The 21299-nt window shown below is 38.9% G+C and overlaps 1 protein-coding gene across 2 annotated transcripts in view; it reads left to right on the plus strand.

The window, feature by feature from the left end:
- Positions 1-344: 344 nt before the first annotated feature.
- The window catches only part of SYDE2 (synapse defective Rho GTPase homolog 2), a 47994-nt gene continuing 27039 nt past the window's right edge, over positions 345-21299 (plus strand). For both annotated transcript variants that reach the window (XM_046026598.1, XM_046026601.1), the window contains exons 1-3: positions 345-1774; positions 10658-11329; positions 18571-19673. In XM_046026598.1, coding sequence (XP_045882554.1) covers positions 448-1774; positions 10658-11329; positions 18571-19673 — 3102 coding nt within the window. In that variant the 5' untranslated portion in view covers positions 345-447. The remainder of the gene's footprint in view (positions 1775-10657; positions 11330-18570; positions 19674-21299) is intronic.

Consider the following 21299-nt stretch of genomic DNA (forward strand, 5'->3'; position numbering starts at 1 on the left):
TCCAAAACTTTGCAGCCTTCCCGCCGAGACACCTTCCCGCTCATTCTTTTTTCTGCCTCAGCTCTCACAGTCCACCTATACCCCGCCCCGCCCAATCCTCCCCACCCTCTGGGCGCTCCCTCTCGAGTCCCCCGGGTCTCCGTTGGGTCACTCTGGCCCTCCTCCCCTCCCGCCCTCTGCCTCGCGGTTCGCCCACCCTCGGGAACGCAGCTCCGCCGCCCGCAGACTGCGCGCCCCGTCGCGGCCCGAGGCTCCGGGGCATGCGCTCTGCGGCGCCGCCGCCCTCCCCCACCCTTCCCGCGGCAGAGTTATGCCAAGTATGTGAGGAGCCCGCGAGGGCCAGCGCCGGTCATGGGGAGCCGCCGCCGTCGCCAGCACAGATTTTCCCCGAACTGGGCTCCGTCCTCTTCCCGCAGCGGAGGCGAGCCTGGGTGTTGAGCGGAAGGGATGGCGGACCCCCTGAGGAGGACGCTGTCCAGGCTCCGGGGGAGGCGGAGCCCCCGCGCCGCCGGGGGGCTCGGGCTCCGGGCGGCCGCTGCAGCTACCGTGGCGGCCTCCGCGGTTGCCGAGGGAGACGCCGGCCGTGCTCCGGACGCCCGCCCAGGCAAGCAAGCCCGCGCAGCCCGGCTGAGCCTGGAGCAGCCCCCGCCGTCGCCGCACGCGTGGGCTCCCGAGGCGCGGGTCCCCGGAGGGCGCCCGGAGCAGTGGGGAGCGCTCCGGCCTCGTCAGCGCGGCGGGAAGGAGGCCCTCTCCTCGGGTGGCGGGCTTCCTCGCGCCTGTCTGCACGCCCCGCCGGGCTCCGAAGGCAGCGGAGAAGAGGAGGACGACCGGGAGGACCACGCCGACTACTACGAGAACCTGCCCGGAGGCTCCCACTCGGCGCCCAAGTCTAAGGGGGCGGAGGCGGAGCGGTGGCCCCCGCCTCCCCCGGCGGCGGGCTCCTCCCCGGGGGCGGAGGGCGGCCGCCAGGAGACAGGCAGGCTGCAGACCCAGTTGCGAGAGGCCTATTATCTGCTGATCCAGGCTATGCACGACCTGCCCCCTGACTCGGGCGCGCGGCGGGACGACAGGGGTTGGGCGGATCACGGCTGCCTTGTGGGAGCCCGGGCGCTGGGCCAGCCGCCTTCCCCCTGCGGCGCTGCGGACCGCCGAGCCTGCCCCCAAGACTGGCAGCGGGAAGGCGGTGGCCGCCCTTGGCAGCAGGTGTCCCCGCCCCGGTCGCCTCCGAGGGAGTCGGGGAGAGGTCGCCTGCGGACTCCTCGGATGCGGCTGTCCTGCAGCAGAAGCCTCGAGAGCCTCCGGGTGGGTGCCAAGCCTCTTCCCTTCCAGCGGTGGCCGAGCGACAGCTGGATCAGGTGCGGCGCGCGCGGAGACCTGGACGAGCCCCCGCCACGTGGAGGCGGGATGGACGGCTGGAGCGGAGGCAGCGTCCGGGCCGCCGCGCCCTCCGGCCTCCTGACTCCCGGCTCCAGGGACCCCGGCCGCTCCTCAGGAAGCCCTTTCAGGGAACCTGCGGGGTCCGCTGTGGTACGCAGCGGCAAAGACGACGGCCAGGAGGGGCTTCCCTTCCTCAAGCCTCCCGCGGTGACAGTCAAGAAGCTGCAGAAGTGGATGTACAAAGGACGTCTGCTGTCCTTGGGAATGAAGGGTCGCTCCCGGGGGGCACCCCCCAAAGTCACGGGAGCGCAGGCAACCTCTCCAAATCTGGGCCCTTTGAAAATGCATGAGAGCCAAGTCCTCTCTGTGCCTCCAGACCAAAGAATTACGTTAACAGGTAGGTTATTTTGCAATCAGAATGCTAACCCTTTGCGTCTTAATCTTTACCACCTGGGCTTCTGTTTTAAGAGCGAAGAATAAGGTATGTTTTTGCAGACAGGTACGTGCCGGTGCCAAAGTGAGTGTCACGTAAGTGGCCGCTGAGTGCACCGGGTTACTTAGTAAAATACGTTCACTTGTTTGGCCTTTTTCTTTTTTCTTTCCTTCCTCCCTCCCTCCCTTCCTTTCCTTTTTTTTTTTTTTTAAAGACGCTGGCATGAGGACCTTGGGATTTTTGCTTTTTCTTCCCTAAGAACTAGTGTGCCTACTCTCAGCAGGACAGTGAGTAAAGGTTAAGTTCACCACACGCTTTTAGTATAGAGTCGGGTGGTGCTGCCTTGATTTTTATTCTTTGTGGCTCTAGGCAAATCCGTAGACTTTCTGGAGTTTGTGAATTTGAACTTGATCCAAGGTAGACTTTATGGGCTTCATAAACTGTCATTTTATTCATTACGCATCCTCCCCCCCCCCCCACCCCGCCCCCCAGGCCGGTGTGCACACAACACAGACACACACAACCCAAACCCCAAACCAAACCAACCAACCAACCAAACAAACAAAAACTACCAACTACAATTTCTTTTTAGTCAAGTAGGATTTCACATACTTCTCTCCACCTTCCCTCCTTCCTCCCTCCCACAAAAAACTAAAAAAGTGAGTAATCTTTTTGTTGTGGAAAATCAAAGGTACTAGTATTTTAATAAAAAAAAGATGTCTCCTGTGCTTCTAAGAAAGTGTAGACTTTTTTAGTCACTTGTAAACTTAACTATATTTGCCCTTATAAATAGGATTTTGCTCCCAGCTTTGTATGTACATGATTTTTAATTTTCGCTGAAGGTTTAGGGTACCAGTTCTAGAAATCTTTTAATTATGTTGTAAATAGTAAAAATTCTTTCCTGAAAGAAGTATAATACCTTCAAACTGAGTCCAAAACAACTTGATCCTTTGAAGTACAATCTTAAATACAAAGACTTTTAGTGAACATAACGACGTACATGTCATTAATTCTCTAAAAAATATTGGATGGTGAAATGTAAAAAGTATTCAGAGTACTTGTCATTTTTTCTGGTAAAAATTACAAATTCTCCAGGGCTGGGTTTATACACATTAACTTTGTTTAACCACTAAATACAAAGTAGTGGGGAGAAACAAAGTTCACAGAACTTTTTATCACACAGTGAAGACAAATCAAATGATTCATTTAAAGCTTATACAAATTTAGAATGTTTTTTTGAATCTATAAATCTCTAATCCATACTTGTCAATTTTTTTCCTCAACTTTATTCCATTTCATTTGAATAAAAGGATAACAGGAGGTAAATTTTTTTGTAAAGAGAGATGTACTTTATGCTAAATTCATATTAAAATCATGCATTTGCAGGGTTAAAATAATTTGTAATCATATTTTATTGCCACTGTATCTTTACTTCCCATGATCTTGATTCAGTTAACTCTTTGTAAGCTTGTTAAATTTCAGCCGTAGCAAAAATCTGCATAAAACAAATATTTTATACTCTTTTGTTTGCAAAGGTTAAACATACAAAGTCTGATGGCTTTTAAGGCCCTAAGTTATAAATAAATATTCAAGGACTTTAAAAGTAATAAATGTAGTAATGCTTAATAATCAATTCATTGATTTTTTTTTTTTATTGAGAAACTAATTAAATGGAAGTAACTTTAAAAGAAATTAAAATGAAACATTAGAATCACTATGTGGTAGTATTTTAGATATTTTACAAGAAATCTAAGCAAAAGCTTGGATATTTTCTGGCTTATTTTATTTTTTAAAGATTTTTATTTATTTATTTGACAGAGATCACAAGTGGGGGTGGGGGAGAAGCAGGCTCCCTGCTGAGCAGAGAACCTGATGCTGGGGCTCAATCACAGGACCCTGGGACCATGACCTAAGCCGAAGGCAGAGGCTTTAATCCACTGAGCCACCCAGGTGCCCCAGAAAATTTCTGGTTTAAACAACTTTCTCAGATGTTATTATTTAATATTATTTAATCAAATGTTACTTCCTTTCAAATCTTTAGGAAAGATAAAAATAATTTGTGTAATGCTTATATATCTAGTATAGATTTGGAGAGCTAATTTTGTTTTTTAACTATTTTTCATGAAGGTTAGTTTAACTTATTAAAACCATTCTGGATACTTTATGTGATTCTTATATGACCCCTCCCCCCACCCAGGTATGACATTTGTCATTTAACAACAATAAAAGAAACAGGTTAAGTAGTTTGCCCAAGGTCACACAAACTAGTATATGGTTTGTATATACTAGTGTATGGATTCAAACAATTACATAGATTCAGACTTATGTCTTTATGACTCCAAAACCTGTATTTATTTAAGGTCAAACAGATGCTAAAGTTCTTTAGAGGTCTGACCCAACAAATTTTATCACGTTGCTTGGATTGAGGACATGAATGGAATTTCAATAAGGTTCAGAAATGTAGGTAACTACCTCAAAGTTGCAAAGATGAAGGAGTTCACATAGATTTTAAGACAATTTTTAAATCAATACATCTATTTTAAACCTTTACCTTTAAATAACTTTAGTTCAAATTGATGTTACATGGTTTTTTGTTTTTTTTTTTTTTTTATCTTTTCCGGATTCTACTTTACAGTCATATTTTCTAAAAATTAATTGGGCAGTCCAAATGAAGCAGTACATTCTAGATTGTATAAAGATGTTAGACTAAAAGGTTAATATCATGCTTTTCTATGCAGTATTATTTGTGAGGATATTTTGTTTTAAAAAAAAGTTACAGAATTTATAATATAGAAATGTATAATGGGACAGAGATACCTAATCTACCTAATATTTAGGTATTTGGGAAATTTCTGAGACTCTATAACAAATGGAAGCCAAAATGATTTTCTGTTTTGATTTCTGGCTCCTCCTAAGAACCTCTAAAACTTTAGGGAGTATAACAGTGCCAGTTACTTGGTGCATTGGGTATGTAGTGTTCACAGATTGGCCAATTTGTTCTTAATTGAGATGATTATTTAAGAAATCTAAAGTCATTACACATGATAAATATTGTCAAGTTTGTGCAAGCCTTAAGATTACAAAGGAATTTTAATTTGCCAACTATAGTTCATTAAAAGTCTTTATAAATAAATTTAATTAGCATATAGTACTCAGAAATAAATTCAAAAACAGTAGGTTGAGCTATTTCAGACTTTTACTGCTTTGAAAGTAGCCTTTTAAAAAAAGATTTTATTTATTCATTTGAGACAGATAGAGAGCATGAGCAGGAGGCGGGGCAGAGGGAGAAGGAGAAGGAGCGTTTCTGATGAGCAGGGAGCCAGATGTGGGACTTGATCCCAGGACCCCAAGATCATGACCTGAGCCAGAGGCAGAGGCTTAATCATCTGAGCCAACCAGAAGCCCCTAAAATTAGCCTATTTTGACTCTACTTTTGCTACTGCACTCTCTGTGAAAGGAAATTTTGTCTAAAAATTTTAGGCAGTTCTCTTAAAATAGTATAATTAACTGGTTTAATCTCATGTAATAAACCTTAAAGGGAAGTTGACATTTATAATGTGGAGTCCCATATGTTTCTTCTTTTTTCTCAAGTATTTGTAGCTCTGGTTTCTTATCTTTTTGAGCTACATGATCTTTATGGATTTTTTTCAACAAATTCTTTTATGCATGAGCCCTCTTCACAATTAGTGGCAATATGCATATAATTTTTGACTGTCTTCTAGTTTTATTTTTGTTTTGTTTATTTTTTTGAAAAGATTTTATTCATTTGAGAGAGAGTGTGAGGGTGCTTACAAGCAGGGGGAGGGGTAGAGGGAGAGGGAGAAGCAGGCTCCCAGCTGAGCAGGGAGCCCCATGTGGGGCTCTGTCCCAGGACCCTGGGATCATGACCTAAGCCAAAGGCAGATGCTTAACTGACTGAACCACCCAGGCACCACTGCCTTCTAGTGTTAAATTTAAATACCGCTCTGAGAAATTCTGCCATTGTGGCCCTAGGAGCAAGTCCAGTTGCCTTTTTTGTTTGTTTGTTTTTTGGAAGAGTGCCATAGAACATTGGAGTTGCTGGTGGCAGGAAAACTCTGAGAATTACAAGTTCAGCAGAAAATAGCATGTTGATGTGAAAGTCCTACATTTCTAAGTGGAGTTTATTTTTTGAGAATTGCCAAGGCTGTTTTCTAGACCATTGCCACTCAAAGTGTGGTTATGAAGCAGTGCTTTTTAAACTTAATGTGCATTTGAATTCCCTGAAAATTTGTTAAAATGCAGATTTATAGGTGTGAGGTGGGACCCGAGATTCTGCATTTTAACAAACATCTAGTGTTGATGCTACTGTTTGGTACATACTTTGAGTAGTTAGGTTCTAAAGTTCCCAGTGCCCCCTATCACCTATCTTGATACAGTTGTTAAAATTTTGAAAAAGCATTCTACTTTATTCTGATACCTGATCCCTATTAGAACAAAGCAGTTGAGCTCTTGCTGCTTTGGTTTTATTATGTATACATGTGTACTTACTGCTTACATGTGACAAGTTTAAGCAGTTCCCTCTATATTGGTCTCATCTTCTACCAGTAAATGTGAGATTTTGGAATCTGCCAGAGAGGAGGCCAGATACTATACTGGTTATTGGAATAGGACCTCTGGGTTTCTGATCAGACCCTACCACTTACCTTGCCAGGCTTGTGACCTTGAACAGGTTACTCAACATGGCATAGCCTTAGTACTCAGATTGCGGTGGGGATGAAAAAAGATAATCCATTTGGCACCATGTTTGGTGCTTAGTTAGCTATTATCAAGAGAAAGGCAAGCAGGCTTTGTGAGAGTACTACCTTGCCCAGATCATTAGGATTCTGGATGGAGAAGGAAATGGTCAGAAGTTGGGGAGTACTGCCTTGAAGAACTCTGGGGATTGAGGGGCGCCTGGGTGGCTCAGTGGTTTAGGCTGCTGCCTTCGGCTCGGGTCATGATCTCGGGGTCCTGGGATCGAGTCCCGCGTCGGGCTCTGCTTGGCGGGGAGCCTGCTTCCCTCTCACTCTCTCTGCCTGCCTCTCTGCCTACTTGTGATCTCTCTCTGTCAAGTAAATAAGTGGAATCTTTAAAGAAAAAAAAACAGTTTAAAGAACTCTGGGGATTGAGCTAGAGCATACCCCTTTAGGGGCATTTATTCATTCTGCTCATCTTTTCTTTTGTGGATCTTTGTCTTGGTCCTCCCCCTTACTTTTATGGAACTGAAAACAGTCTCGGTTTTTTTCTCTACTGTCCCCAAAGCTAGCACACACCTTTTTTCTTAAGGGCTTTGTTGCTAGTCACAAGGGAGGAAACATAAAAGATAGAAAAATAAGTTTCTTTTTTTTCCCCTTGTACCCATCTCCCTATTTAGATTTATCTGGAAAAGAGAAAGACATATATGTATGTGTATGTATGTGTGTGTATATATATGTATATGTATGTGTATATATATGTATATGCATAAACCTAAGGTTTAAGTTTATTCTAGTCATTTCTTCTGGGCTGCCAGGTTTGACTCTAAGCAGGGCTGTTTGTATTTATTTAAACTCTAATACAGTATTTAGGATTTTTTAAAGAGAAGTAAGCAAAAGCAACAGAATTTGTTTCTGCAGTAGGGCTTTTTTAAATGATGAAAAGATGTCTGTATATAGGTACATTTTCACTGAGGGTGAAAATGCATAATTTCTCAGAAAGTTTGCTGATATTTTGAGCTAGAACACTAATTAATTGTTTAGTAATAGTAACTCATTTAAATTTATTATGAAATAATTAAAACCCAAATTGGTTTGAGTAGTTCACTACTCCGTAGAATATTTCTCTAAGTGAAAAACTTAATTGCCACTTCTGCATTCTCTTACATATTTTCAAAGTAAAATGACTTTAATTAGTCATTTAATTAATTATGCCACAACAGGTATAATTGTAAGGGAGTAAAGACTTTTTTGCCTTGCAACTTGCATACTTATTTTGGTATCTTTTTTACCTTTATCTTCTTTCAGTGTGTGTGTTTATGTATGAATATAGCTGTAAGTAAAGTTAATGGAAGCTAAAGGTAATTCAAACTTAACCAGTAGGGTTTAACATTAATTTTAGCATAAAAGGAAGTAAATAGAAGATTGCAAATAGTTTCTCACTTCTGTGTCATTAACAGTCTTATTCATCCCTTTAGTTAAGGGAGATAAAAATGAAATGTTTTAAATTCTCTATAAATGATTGCTCAAGTAAAATTTAGTGCCCTGTAGGCTTTGCTTATATTCAATTTTAAAAAATGAATAAATTTGGCCTTTATCAGAAATCACAATCATGTACCTATTTATCTCTAAATTTCAACTTCAGCATCATGTACTATTTTGAATTATTCAGCAATAGCAATCAGACTGTTTGGTTTTAAGTTTTTGTAGTTTGTAGTTTCATGAAAAGTAGTTGCATTGTATATTGTGTAATTATTCCTTTTAATATTATACATTAAATACTCATGTCAATAGATGGGTCAATTTGCATAAGTATGGGATGCCAGTAGCTTTGTTTTTGTCATTGCACCTCCTTGGAATGCAGTACAAGTAGAAACATGTCTGTTTCATTTAAAATGTATGTCAAAAAACTCTCTAGGACTCAAAATAATTTAACTGTATAAAATGTTGGATCTTTCGAGAGACAGCTGAGAAAAAGATAAAATAAGATGTGACTCCTAGCCATTGTGAGTTGTATAATTTTGTACTTTTGGCTTCAAATTTACAGTTATATAAAGATTACAAGTAATACTTCATGAATGTCTGACATGCTATTAAATAATATAGGATTTGGACTTAAATGTGAAGTAGATTTAGCTTTTAGTACAATTGGACAAAGACGTGGCCACTACAAATCCAGAGGCCCCAGTGATTCCTGAATATGTGTTGATTTTCAGTTTTTAATTTCTTTACTTTTAAAGGAGACAGAACCAAGAAAGACTCTTGAGTCTTCATGTTTTTCATTAATTAAACTAAATCCATTCAAGATAGGTATTGAATATCTGTTACATGTTTGCATGTTAAATCTTGGAGGTAGAGATGTGTGTTCCTCTTAGTCCTGGACCAGGCGTACTCCTACAAACTTTGGAGTCAGAAGAGTTTATTTTGAGTGCTGCCTTTCCCATTTATGAACTAGGTGGTCTTGGGCAAGTTACTTGATTTTTCTGAGTAGTACTATATAGTTTTCAAAATATTTCCAACATTATCTCACTTAATTCTTACTAACTGGGTTGATACTATCACCATATTCAGAAAGGGCTGCCTACTTCCCTACTTTCTGGTGGGTAGCATGGTATAGGAGAGACAGGTGTAGGAGAACATGGATTTTAGGATTAGACTGGCTTAAATTTGTATACAACAGCTAGCACCTTGACCATACTCTTCATTTTTTTTGGCTTGTGGAAATAATCATACATGTCTTAGCATTTTTGGGGAGGCTTAAATGAGGTTAAGGTCTTCCTTACTGTTTTATCTCTCATCACTGATATACAGTAGGCACTCAAGAAGTAACTGCATAGTAGGCATTCATGGGCGCTTCCTTCCCTTTTGAGTCCTTGCCTCTGGAACTAGTTGAACTTGAAATGCAGTTTGTGTTGGAGGTTTTTTTAAAAAATTATATATATACGCATATATATATATAATTTTTTAAATTAATTGCTTGGTTGGGTAAAATTTAGAATTAAAAAAAGACAAGTTTACATTTTTTAAGGGATTTTTGTTCAGTAGAGGGAGGTTACTGAAAGCCTTGATGATGTATGAACCTAATTTTTTGGTGGTTATTAAGGTCCTCATAGTTTATTGTGTTTTTACCACTCTGTTATTAATCATATACATACTTAAAGTAGATAGACTATAATTCCATCATTTATAAACCTAGCATGATCTTAAATTTTTAGAAAGGTGGTTTTGTCTATTTTTCTGTGTTTAATGAATTGGTATTATGGTATATATTTAGCTTATTGACTGTCATTGAAGCCTGCTTTATGCAGTTCCTCTTTATATGGAATTAATGTTATGTATACATTTTTAGAGCCTTATTTCATTATATTAACACAAACACATAACAAGTATTTGATGACCCTCATTGGACTATGAATTTTTTAAGGGTAGGAACTATTTTGTTTATTCTTATGTTCTTGCTCCTTAAGTTTGTGCCCGGCCAGTAGTAAGAGCTGGTTGTATTTACTGTGAGACAAGATACTGGTTCTAATCTAAAGCCTTCTTAAGGGATTTTTATTTTTATTTTTGCCCTAGGTATTTAGAGCTTAAGCCCTGCGTAAAATGCTGCTGCATAACTGTATGATTGGGAAATAGATGTTATGCTGAAATTTCAGTAATCAGGAAAGCATTTAGTATTAAGTAAGCCACACTTATTTTGAAAGATTTACTCAAAGTTCATCTTTGTGTGAGAAAGTAGAAATATTACTTATGTTTTCTAAAGATTTCTGGACCTTGTAGTAGTGAGTTGGAAATTATTAAAAATATTAATTAAAGGCAAACTGTGTACAAAACTTTCCATGTAAGCTTTTTATAAAGTATGTTTTGCTTAGGGTAAGTCTTTGTGAGCCCTACCATGTGTATAAAGGCAGTCTCACAATTCTTTTTCTCAGAGTTCTTATGTCACTTATACTAGTAGTCTAAATAATAGAAATTATTTTTAGGCGAAAAAGCCAAAATTCTTCTTGTTTCATTTTAGTCTCCAAATATAATACTACTTTTCTTTATATCTTTTAAAAAATATTGTTTTAATAACTGATTTCAAGTGACCTGTCTTTCCTGGTATGCTAGGCATTACATCATTACATTCTGCCGTCTTTTTTTTCCTTTGAAATAGATTTATTTGAAAATGTCTATGGGTCTTCAGTGAAGAGAAGAGAACTTGAAGACCTGAAGGATAATATTGGATTCAGAGGTCATAAGCCACTTAATAGCATCACTGTGTCAAAGAAACGCAATTGGCTCTATCAGAGCACTCTGCGACCTTTTAATTTGGAAGAAGAAAATAAGAAATGCCAAAACCTAAGTCACTTATCCATCTCACCCAAACATCAGCTATCACGACCTTTCTTCAAGTCCTCTGAAGAATACTGTACATATATGGTGTGTGATGCTACAGATTCTTCACCTTCACGGAACTGTTCTTTAGACTTTAATGAGGAAAATGATGCAGACGATGAGAGAGAAATATGGTACAACCCCATTCCTGAGGATGATGACTTTGGTATATCAAATGCCTTGAGTTTTGGTGAAGTAGACTCTCCTGTTCTGAAGTTTCCTACTGTTAGCTTGAGAGTGTTGTCTGGTAGTGACCTAATGAAAGCAGAGCAATACACTGAAGACTTGCTGTGTTCTTCAGAACTCAGAACCACACAGTCCAATGAAACGAATCCTGTAGAGCCCATCCATTCCCCAGAGTTCATGCAGCCGTTCAAGCAAAGGGTTGGACACAAGACACAAGAAGGTATCATGGTAGAGGAGAGTCTCATGTTGAAATCTCCTTTTGCAGGTAAAGATACGTTTGCCTTTTCTTTTTCCATTTTTCAATTCTTTGACAGTAGTTACAACTGAATATAGATGTCTATGATAGCCATGTACTTTTCTTACAGAGCGAGTGTATTTTCATAAAAATAAAACTCAAAAACAGTTGCAAACCTTTTTATATAAATGGTGGTTTAATTATTCCTATCACAGACTTTGGTTTTGTAAGGGGTGAAGATGCTGGGGGAGTGCTACACCAACTCAAAGGATGTCTGTCCTTGGAGACAGTGATTACTTTTCTCTTAGTTGAAAGAATGGCATCATAGGGAGTAGAAGAGAAAGATACATTTTTTTTTAAAGATTTTATTTTTTTATTTGACAGAGATCAACAGGTAGACAGAGAGGCAGGCAGAGAGAGAGGAAGGGAAGCAGGCCCCCTGCTGAGCAGAGGGCCCGATGCGGGGCTGGATCCCGGGACCCCGGGACCATGACCCGAGCTGAAGGCAGAGGCTTTAACCCACTGAGCCACCCAGGCACCCCTGAATTTCTTTTTTTTTTTAAAGATTTTATTTATTTATTTGACAGAGATCACAAGTAGGCAGAGAGTCAGGCAGAGAGAGAGGGGGAAGCAGGCTCAGAGAACCTGACATGGGACTCGATCCCAGTACCCTGGGACCATGACCTGAGCCGAAGGCAGAGGCTTTAACCCACTGAGCCACCCAGGTGCCCCTGAGAAAGATACATTCTTTATATAAATCTGATTTTTCTTCATCCATTCATTTACACCTAGCCTGGTTACAGCTGAAAAGTTGTATGTTCAATGTATTGGTAGTTATTACTTTATGGTTTCATGCCTACATTTCCTCGTGAACAACTGAAAGGAAGTAGAGAAAAAGAAGAAAGAGGTAGAAGTAAAGACCTTGGAAATAGGTGCTACAATAGTTATGGAACCTAGAAAGGAAAGAATTGAAGTTTGGTGCATATTAGGTTGAACCATATGAAATTGCTGAGATTCAACAGTTTCTGATCTGCAAAAATGGCATTTTCATATAGTTCAACCTGATGGTTTTATTCTTCTTTGATTGCCTTGATTTTTTGATAGGCTTCTTTTCAAATTTGGTCCCAAACACACTACACAGGAAACAACATAAAACATATTTAGTTGCAGATATCAAATGTTGGAGAGAAAGCAGTTCTGGTTTATATCAAGTCATTTTAATTTATAAAATTTAAATGAGGGACACAGTGTCTCAACCGGTGAAGCGTCTGACTTTGGCTCAGGTCATGATCTCGGGGTCCTGGGATTGAGTCCTGAATCCAGCTCTGCAGGGAGCGGGCAGTCTGTTTGTCCCTCCCCCCACTCATGCTCTCTCTCTCTCTCTCTCTCAAATGGATAAATAAGAAAAAAATCTAAAAAAAAATTTCAAGTGATACAGAATATTCCAAGATGTGGCGTATAGCAGGCGCTGGCACATCCTTTGTGTTTTATTGCTTATTTAGAAGGAAGCCGCCTACTTCCAGCCATCAGTATCTGCTCTCTGCTTGAGGACTCTGCGAAGGTTTTTTGTTTTTGTTTTGTTTTTTTTTTAAGATTTATTTATTTGACAGATAGAGATCACAAGTAGCAGAGAGGCAGGCAGAGAGAAAGAGAGAGGAGGAAGCAGGCTCCCAGCTAAGCAGAGAGCCCGATGTGGGGCTCGATCCCAGGACCCCAGGACCATGACCTGAACTGAAGGCAGAGGCTTTAACCCGCTGAGCCACCCAGGCGCCCCGGACTCTGCGAAGGTTTAGGGAATTTCTCTGCAGGGTGTGTGGGAGCGCCCCTGAACCAGTGACTGACAGGAGTTAGTGTAGGGCTACTTCAGCTCTCTCCCTCCTTGAATGCCATAATTCGACAGTGTTTCCCAGAGTTTTCTCTGAGGTTAAGCACCAGTTGCCCATAGTAGTAGCAGGCTTGATAATTCTTGGATTTTCCCCTGAATTTTTTCACCTCTTGCTAGTATTTTTGTACTTCACAAATAAACTACTTATATTTGAATCTTTTCCTCAGGGATATGAGGAGGTGGAGTGAATGTTATATTGATAAGAGAACAAGTGAGTTAAAAAAAAGTGTGTACTATATGATATTAGTTTTTTGAAAGAAACACTGAGAAGTTACACTGGAAATATTAAGTAACTACCCCCTCCCCCCACCAGGTTGGGATTGAAGGTAATAAAAAATTTTGTGTGTGTGTGCATTCCTATTTGTAGACTGACTTTTCAGCATGAGTTAGTCTTTTGGGTTTTTTGTTTGTTTGTTTGTTTTAGATTATTTATTTATTTATTTGACAGACAGAAATCACAAGTAGGCAGAGAGGCAGGCAGAGAGAGGAAGGGAAGCAGGCTCTCTACTCAGCAGGAAGCCTGATGCGGGGCTCAATCCCAGGACCCTGGGATCATGACCTGAGCCGAAGGCAGAGGCTTTAACCCACTGAGCCACCCAGGCGCCCCAGTGTTTTGTTTTGTTTTGTTTTGTTTTTGTAATCTGGATGGAGAGAGAAATAAATGCTATATAATGTAACAGTTTGGAAGGCAGTTTGTGATTAGGGTGGAGTGGTAGAGAAGGCTTAAAGGAGTATGGCAGAGAGTGGCAGGTTGGTATGGTGCAGAAAAGGCAAGAGGGTACAAGAATAACTGGGAAGTTAGAAAGCCAGTGTCTGTAAAGTGATACGTACTTTGATTTAAGTTACTTGTCTGTAAATTTTATTATTTTATGTTTGTGACAAATTGTGAACCTGGAAAGACTAACAGACATTACAAAAACAAAAAATAACCCCAAAACTTGAAAGTGTGGTAGGGTTGTCATTTATGTCTCCTTTCTCATTATTATTCTTCTCTTTAGCATATTACTAAAATATAAGCACTATTAAATATTACCAAAGGAAATATCTATCTATTTATTTATTTATAAATATTCACTTATTTATTTGAGAGAGAGAGAGCTCACGCTCTGGTGGGGTGATAGTGGAGGAAAGGGGCAGAGGGAGAGAAAGACAAGCAATAAGCAGACTTCCCACTGAACAAGGAGTCCAACGTGGGGCTTGATTCCAGGACCCTGAGATCATGACCCGAGCCAAAATGAAGAACTGGACAATTAACTAACTGAACCATCCAGGCACCCACCGAAGGGAATATTTAGACAATTTATTTACACATCAGCTTTTTTTGTTTTAATTTGATCAGAAAGGTCACCTAAGGTAGTGTTTTCTTTAGCAGTATTAACAGAGAACTGTTGAGAAATAGGCAAAGAGGACGGTTGAATTTTAAAATAATTTTCTCGTCAAGAAATAAGAAAGAAAAAAGAAAATGAATGACAACTTTTTATCATTGTAACACAATTATGACTTGTTTTTTTTTTGTCTCAAGTTACATATGTATATGTATCTTTTAACTAGTTGCAATCATTAGCATGCTGATTTTGGTTTTTGATATTTTCACTTGGTATTTTCATCTTGTATTGTACATGTAGATTAACATTATTGTTTGCCAATTTTGTAGGATTTAATTGGGTTGATGTGTCCAGATCTATTTGACTGGTTATGTTGGGTGTTAATAGATTGTTTCCACTACTATTGGAGTGATGTTCATCATGTTCTATTTTACTTCATTAGGATTAATTACTAGTAGCATTACTGGGTTTTTATGGCTGTTAACTGTTACATGTAATTCCTATATTATAGTTCCTAAAAGATTTACCAACGTACGACAACTAACAATTGTTTGGTTGATTAATTCATTTATTCAGCCAACACTCAGTTTCTGCAGTGTGCCAGCAGTTACTGTTCTAGGTGCTGAAGGAATGTGCCAGGTTCACTAGATTCTAGCCTGGCCCATGAATTTATAAGGATTTCATTTTGTACTTTTCCTTTATGGCTAATCTGTGACTTGATTAGTGTAGTATTGGTTTAATTTTAAGCAGTTACTGAGTTTGGTAATATTTCAGCTCTTGGATTTTACAAAAACAAAGCATTTTTATTTTAATAAATTGCCTTGTCTACAGTAGAAATTGTTACTTTACACAATATTTCATTTTAATAATTAGTTAAGGACTTAAGTAAGAAATATTTAATGCACAATGTGTAGGAAAAGTCAGAATGTTATATTCACTCCTTAATAATGTAAAAAAAACCTAGAGCAATTTAATATACTGGGTAGCATTTTAAGCCATGACAAAACAGATTATAGACTACAGCAGGAATCCAATTACTATAGACTGTTTTAGGCCAGTAAACCAGTAGAATTGTACTACAATTTACAGTACAAGGGAATGCTTTGTCTAGTTTGTCAAACACTCCATTTCTTATTAGTTGCTTACCAGAAAGCCCAGCAGGCGTACTTAAAATAGTCCTTTCTCTATAAAGAAACTACTTCTTTGTCATTAGGACACATAAAGAGGGGTGGAGAGAGATTATATTAATTCTTTAAAGAAAGGTCATTTAATCTATTGATTTTTGAAATGAATTAATACTTTTTTGATCATCTTTTTTTTTTTAATTTTTTAAGGTTTTTAAATTTATTTATTTGACACAGAGAGAGAGATCATAAGTAGGCAGAGTGGCAGGCACAGAGAGAGGGGGAAGCAGGCTCCCTGCTGAGTACAGAGCCCGATGCGGGGCTTGATCCCAGGACCCTGAGATCTTGACCTGGTCTGAAGGCAGAGGCTTAACCCACTGAGCCACCCAGGCACCCCTTTTTTGATCATCTTAATTGTAAAATGTATTACATAAAGTGGTCTCTGATATGAGGGTCATTAGAGATCTTTGTAAGGAATAGTTAGATGAAATGTGAAAAATTGATTTAAATTTTAAATAGTTTAAATAACAAATTCTTTCTTCCTTCCTTCCTTCCTTTCTTTTTTTTTTTAAGTAAGCTCTAGGCCTAACTCTGAGATCAAGAGTCACAGGCTCTCCTGACAGAGAACTAGGCATCCCTAGATAGTTTCTTTAATGGAAGAGTTTAAACTTACATTAGATTTTAGAAGATAGTTTCATTTCACCTTATTAGTTTAAACCCTTAAACAGGAACAGTTTCAAATTTTAAAATAAAATTTATTCATGTATACATTTTTTAAAAATTTGTGTATTTATTTGAGAGAGAGAGAGAGACGGAGTACAAGCAGGGTGAGAGGTGGAGAGAGAGGGAGAAGCTGACTCCCTGCTGAGCAGGACTGATCACAACCGGAGCCACAGGCAGATGCTTCACAGACTAAACTACCCAGGTGCCCTGACATATATATATGTATGTATGTATGTATATATATATATTTTTTTTTAAACTGGGGGATTGAGAATTTGAGGTTAAATAGAATATTTTAATTTCTTAATAGTTGAGAAAAGGTCACTAAAAATAAATTTAATGTGTATGTATAGATGAAAAAATGTTTAGAAGGATGGAAGGGCTCTAAAGTATAGTATTTAAGAATATACACTTTGAAAGCCTATGCTTAGATTTAAATCGTTCCTGTTTCTGCCACTTAACAGCTTTGGGATCTTACACATAGCAGGCAGCCCATCTGCAGAATGGGAAGCTAATGGTATCTTAACTCATAAGGCTATTTCAAGGATTAAATGAGGATCGTTGCATACTAAATTTTAAATTTTTCATACTTTGTCTAGCTCAATAAATGTTGGTTGGCATTATAAATATTAACAATTTAATATTAAACAACTTTTAATATTATTTTGACCACAGTATTTACAATGGCTAATCTCTTGGTAGTGCAGTTTAGACTAGTCACTTTATTTGTATTTCTTTGTATCTTTTAAAAACTTCTTACTTTCACATTCAGAAACAAAATAAAACTATTTTTGAGTAGAGAAGAATTTAGAAAGATTTCAGTGCTTTACTCTTCATGAAAACTGAGAATTATGAGAAAACTTCTTTATGTCTCTGTACTGTCCTTGAATATATTAAAATTGCAAGGAAAGACCCTAAGTTAGCTTTTGAAGTTCTAGGGAATTACTGTATATAAATAAGAAATGTCTTTATAGTTTTTAAAATTAATTAATTAGCCTTATGACATTCAATATTCAGTTATTCTTTTTTTAATGTATTATTTTTTAAAGACTTTGTTTATTAGAGAGAGAGCATGCACAAGTGGGGGAGGGAGAGGGGCAAGCAGACGGTGCTGAGCGCGGAGCTCGATGTGAAGCTCAGTCTCATGACCCTGAGATCATGACCTGAACCGAAATCAAGAGTTGGACACCCAACTGACTGAGCCAGCCAGGTGCCCCTCAATATTCAGTTATTCTTGATTAACTAGAGTCCATTTTATGTAATCTTCCGTGGCATGTTCTTTTAGAACATTAGAATGAAGAAGGGCTCTTAGTTGTCAAAATTATAAATTTTAAAAAATTTAAAAACCAGTCATGCTACATGATAAAGTTTAGTTTTTAGAGGATTGTAAATAGAAGGAATCTTTTTTTTGGGAACCTGGATGGCTCAATCAGTTAGGCATCTGCCTGCTGTTAAGGTCATGATCCCAGGATTGATCTGGATGGATCCAGGATCTAGCCAGCTTTGCAGTCAGGCTTCCCTGCTTGGCAGGGAGCCTGCTTCTCCCTCTCCCTCTGCCCCTCCCCCCTGCTTCTACTCGTTCTCCCTCTCTCTCAAGTAAATAAATTTTAAAAAATATTTTAAAAAAGAAGTGTTCTTTTATTAGAGTAGGATTTCTAAACATTAAAATAGGCAATATGTTAAAATAAACATGTATTAATATGCCAAAATAGGAAGCTTTCCTAGTTTCCTCTGATACCCATTGTTTATGGTTATAAAATAACATACTCCCTGAATTATACTGCAGTGGGAAAGATTTTAAAGAAATCTATGTTACCCTTCCTCCAAACCTTTAGAATAGAAAAGCAGTTGGAGAGGGGATGCTTTTTTCTGCTGTAAGCTATTTGGAAATCCCCCCCACCTTTTTATTTAAAGATTTTATTTTTAAGTAATCCCCACACCCAATATGGGGCTCAAACTTAACAACACTGAGGTCAGAAGTTGCATACTTAACCAACTGGGCCATCCAAGCACCCCTGGAAATCCTTGATACTCTGTTTGAAAGTGGTAATGGAGATTTACCTAAACTTGCTTATAACTAACTAAATCTCCCCAATGAGATGAAACGAGAGAAAAAAAATCTGTCCATATGAGAGTTTGTTTAGTTGATGATTTATAAGGCAGGAATCAGAAAATATCACCTTATAATTTCTTTCTTTTTTTTTTTTTTTTAAGGTCCTGGGAGCCTAGCTGCTACAAATAAGACTGAACTGGGTGTGCCAGAACCATCTTCTCCAAGCCCTAGCCCTGTGAAAAAAAATAGCTCAATTAACTGGTCTTTTCCAGATAAAATAAAATCTCCACGAACTGTGAGGAAACTTTCTATGAAAATGAAAATGTTGCCAGAACTTAGCCGAAAGCTGAGCGTTAGAGGAACTTTGAATCACACGAACAGTCCAGATAATACTCCTTCTCTGTCTAAATGTAACTGTCAGGAAATTCATCATACTGATATCCTGCCTTCTGGGAACACAACCACAGCCGCGAAGAGGAATGTTATAAGTCGGTACCACTTGGATACCAGCGTATCTTCTCAGCACAGCTATCAGAAGAAAACATTTATGAGTTCTAAGTATTCGTGTAAAGGTGGTTATCTCAGTGATGGAGATTCACCTGAACTTATAACTAAATCTAGCAAACATGGATCTGAAAACAAATTTGGAAAGGGAAAAGAAATAACTCCAAACAATTGTAGCAAGAGTGAAATAGACATTGATGCTTTCAGACATTATAGTTTTTCCGACCAACCTAAATGTTCACAGTACATATCTGGGCTCATGAGTGTGCATTTCTATGGTGCTGAGGATTTAAAACCACCTCGGATAGATTCAAAAGATGTTTTCTGTGCGATTCAGGTAGATTCAGTAAACAAAGCGAGAACCGCTCTGCTCACGTGCCGGACAACATTTTTAGACATGGATCATACTTTCAACATAGAAATTGAAAATGCACAGCATTTGAAATTAGTGGTATTCAGTTGGGAACCGACTCCAAGAAAAAATCGAGTGTGTTGTCATGGAACTGTTGTTCTCCCCACTTTATTCAGAGTGACAAAGACACATCAGTTGGCTGTAAAACTTGAGCCCAGAGGTCTTATTTATGTGAAAGTGACTCTTCTGGAACAGTGGGAGAATTCTCTTCATGGACTGGATATAAATCGAGAACCAGTAATATTTGGTGTTGATATTCGAAAAGTTGTAGAGAAAGAAAATATAGGGCTGATGGTGCCACTCCTGATACAAAAATGTATTATGGAAATTGAGAAGAGAGGCTGTCAGGTATTATTTCGCTCTTTCTCTACTACCTCATCAATTTATCTACCTTAATTAGATTTAAAGTAAGTCTTCAGGGAAGGAATTCAAGGTAAGGTTAAAAGAAATCCAATTTAGACATTTTCTCATTCCTGTTTTTAAATTTTTATTCCATGACTGTTTAGCATATAATTCATACTTTCACCTGTGTTGTCAGTGAGCAACTGAGAGCATGCTAGATGGTTCCACAGTTTATGTTCTGAGGCAGAGCTATTTGGGCCTTAAACCTACGTATCACGATTGCTTTACAATGGCATTCCTAGGAAAAGCCAGAGCTGATAAGATAGCCAAAGACTAATTCATTTAAGGAATGTTTCTGCCTGATTTGACATTCTCTTGGCACAGAATTCCAACAGTGAATCTCAAAACCCCACTTTGCTCCTAAAACCAACTCCCTGCCCTTATTCTCGCCTCTCCCTCATCTCACCCTTCAGGAAGCATAAGCTTATCTGTCTCTGAACTTTGGGATAGCATGGAGGATGAAGAGAGGTCCTATTAATAACATTTCTCATTCTCTTTTCCTTTTAAATAAGGCTAAATAAATAAATAAGGTAAAATCAGCCCATTAAAACAGACAAAAACCCTGGTGTTACATGTAATCAGATCTGTAATATTAACCAGTTTACTAAACCTTATCTTTCTTTAATTTCATGAATACATGTGGACTATGACAACGAAAAACAGCATATCACTGAGGATATTATTCTGAGGTACAAGTAATTGCTTAAATTCAAAAATTAAGTCTAATGTCAGTATTTCTGAGGTACTTCTGCTTTAGGGCTATCAGAATTTATGACATTGATTGAAAGTGTCAAGGGTAGATATCACCAAGTCTGAACTATGATTTCTTTATACATAGAAAAGATTTTAAAATAACTCACCCTGGACCTGATTTGGAAACTGTGGAAACAGTGCAAGTAAGTTAGTGGGGTTTTGTATTAAAGATGCAGGAAACAGGTACTGGTTTCTCTTCCGTTATTAATTAGCTGGGTGACGTTGGGTAAGTCACTTAATCTCTGTGGGTCTTATTTGCTGATTATCTATAAAAACAGATGAAGCAGCTTTCTGAAGGTGAGAAGTAGGAGGGACATCTGAACTTTTGGAAACCTGTTCTCAGATATATTATTCAGATTGAGTTTATGTCGTCTATATGAGATTGAAGCCTTTAGTTTCAATGTAACTTTTGGTCCAGCTACTTTTTCTTAAGGTTCTCTGTTTTTCTACCATAACTCTTTTTTTTGGGCAGCATGTAGAAAGATGTAGGAGGGGTCAGAGATTAGGGAGACTATGAAGCTAATTACTAAACAGAAACTTTCACAATTGAGTATTAAAATAAGTAGCTCAAATAGCACGGTACTTCTGCACTCTTTTCTGAAGTGTTTAATGAAGAATGGATATATGACTGTTGTAACTTTTTTAAATTCTAAGAAAACATTTTTAGCAATGCTTTTTATTTCTATACTTAAAGTTTAGAAATAGTTATTTTAATGAGGAATAATTTCCTGTGATGGGGCGCCTGAGTAGCCCATTCGGTTAAGCATCTGCCTTCAGGTCAAGTTCTGATCCGAGTCCTGGGATCCAGTCCTGCATTGG

This window comes from Meles meles, chromosome 1, assembly GCF_922984935.1.
Source record: "Meles meles chromosome 1, mMelMel3.1 paternal haplotype, whole genome shotgun sequence".
Taxonomy (NCBI): domain Eukaryota; kingdom Metazoa; phylum Chordata; class Mammalia; order Carnivora; family Mustelidae; genus Meles; species Meles meles.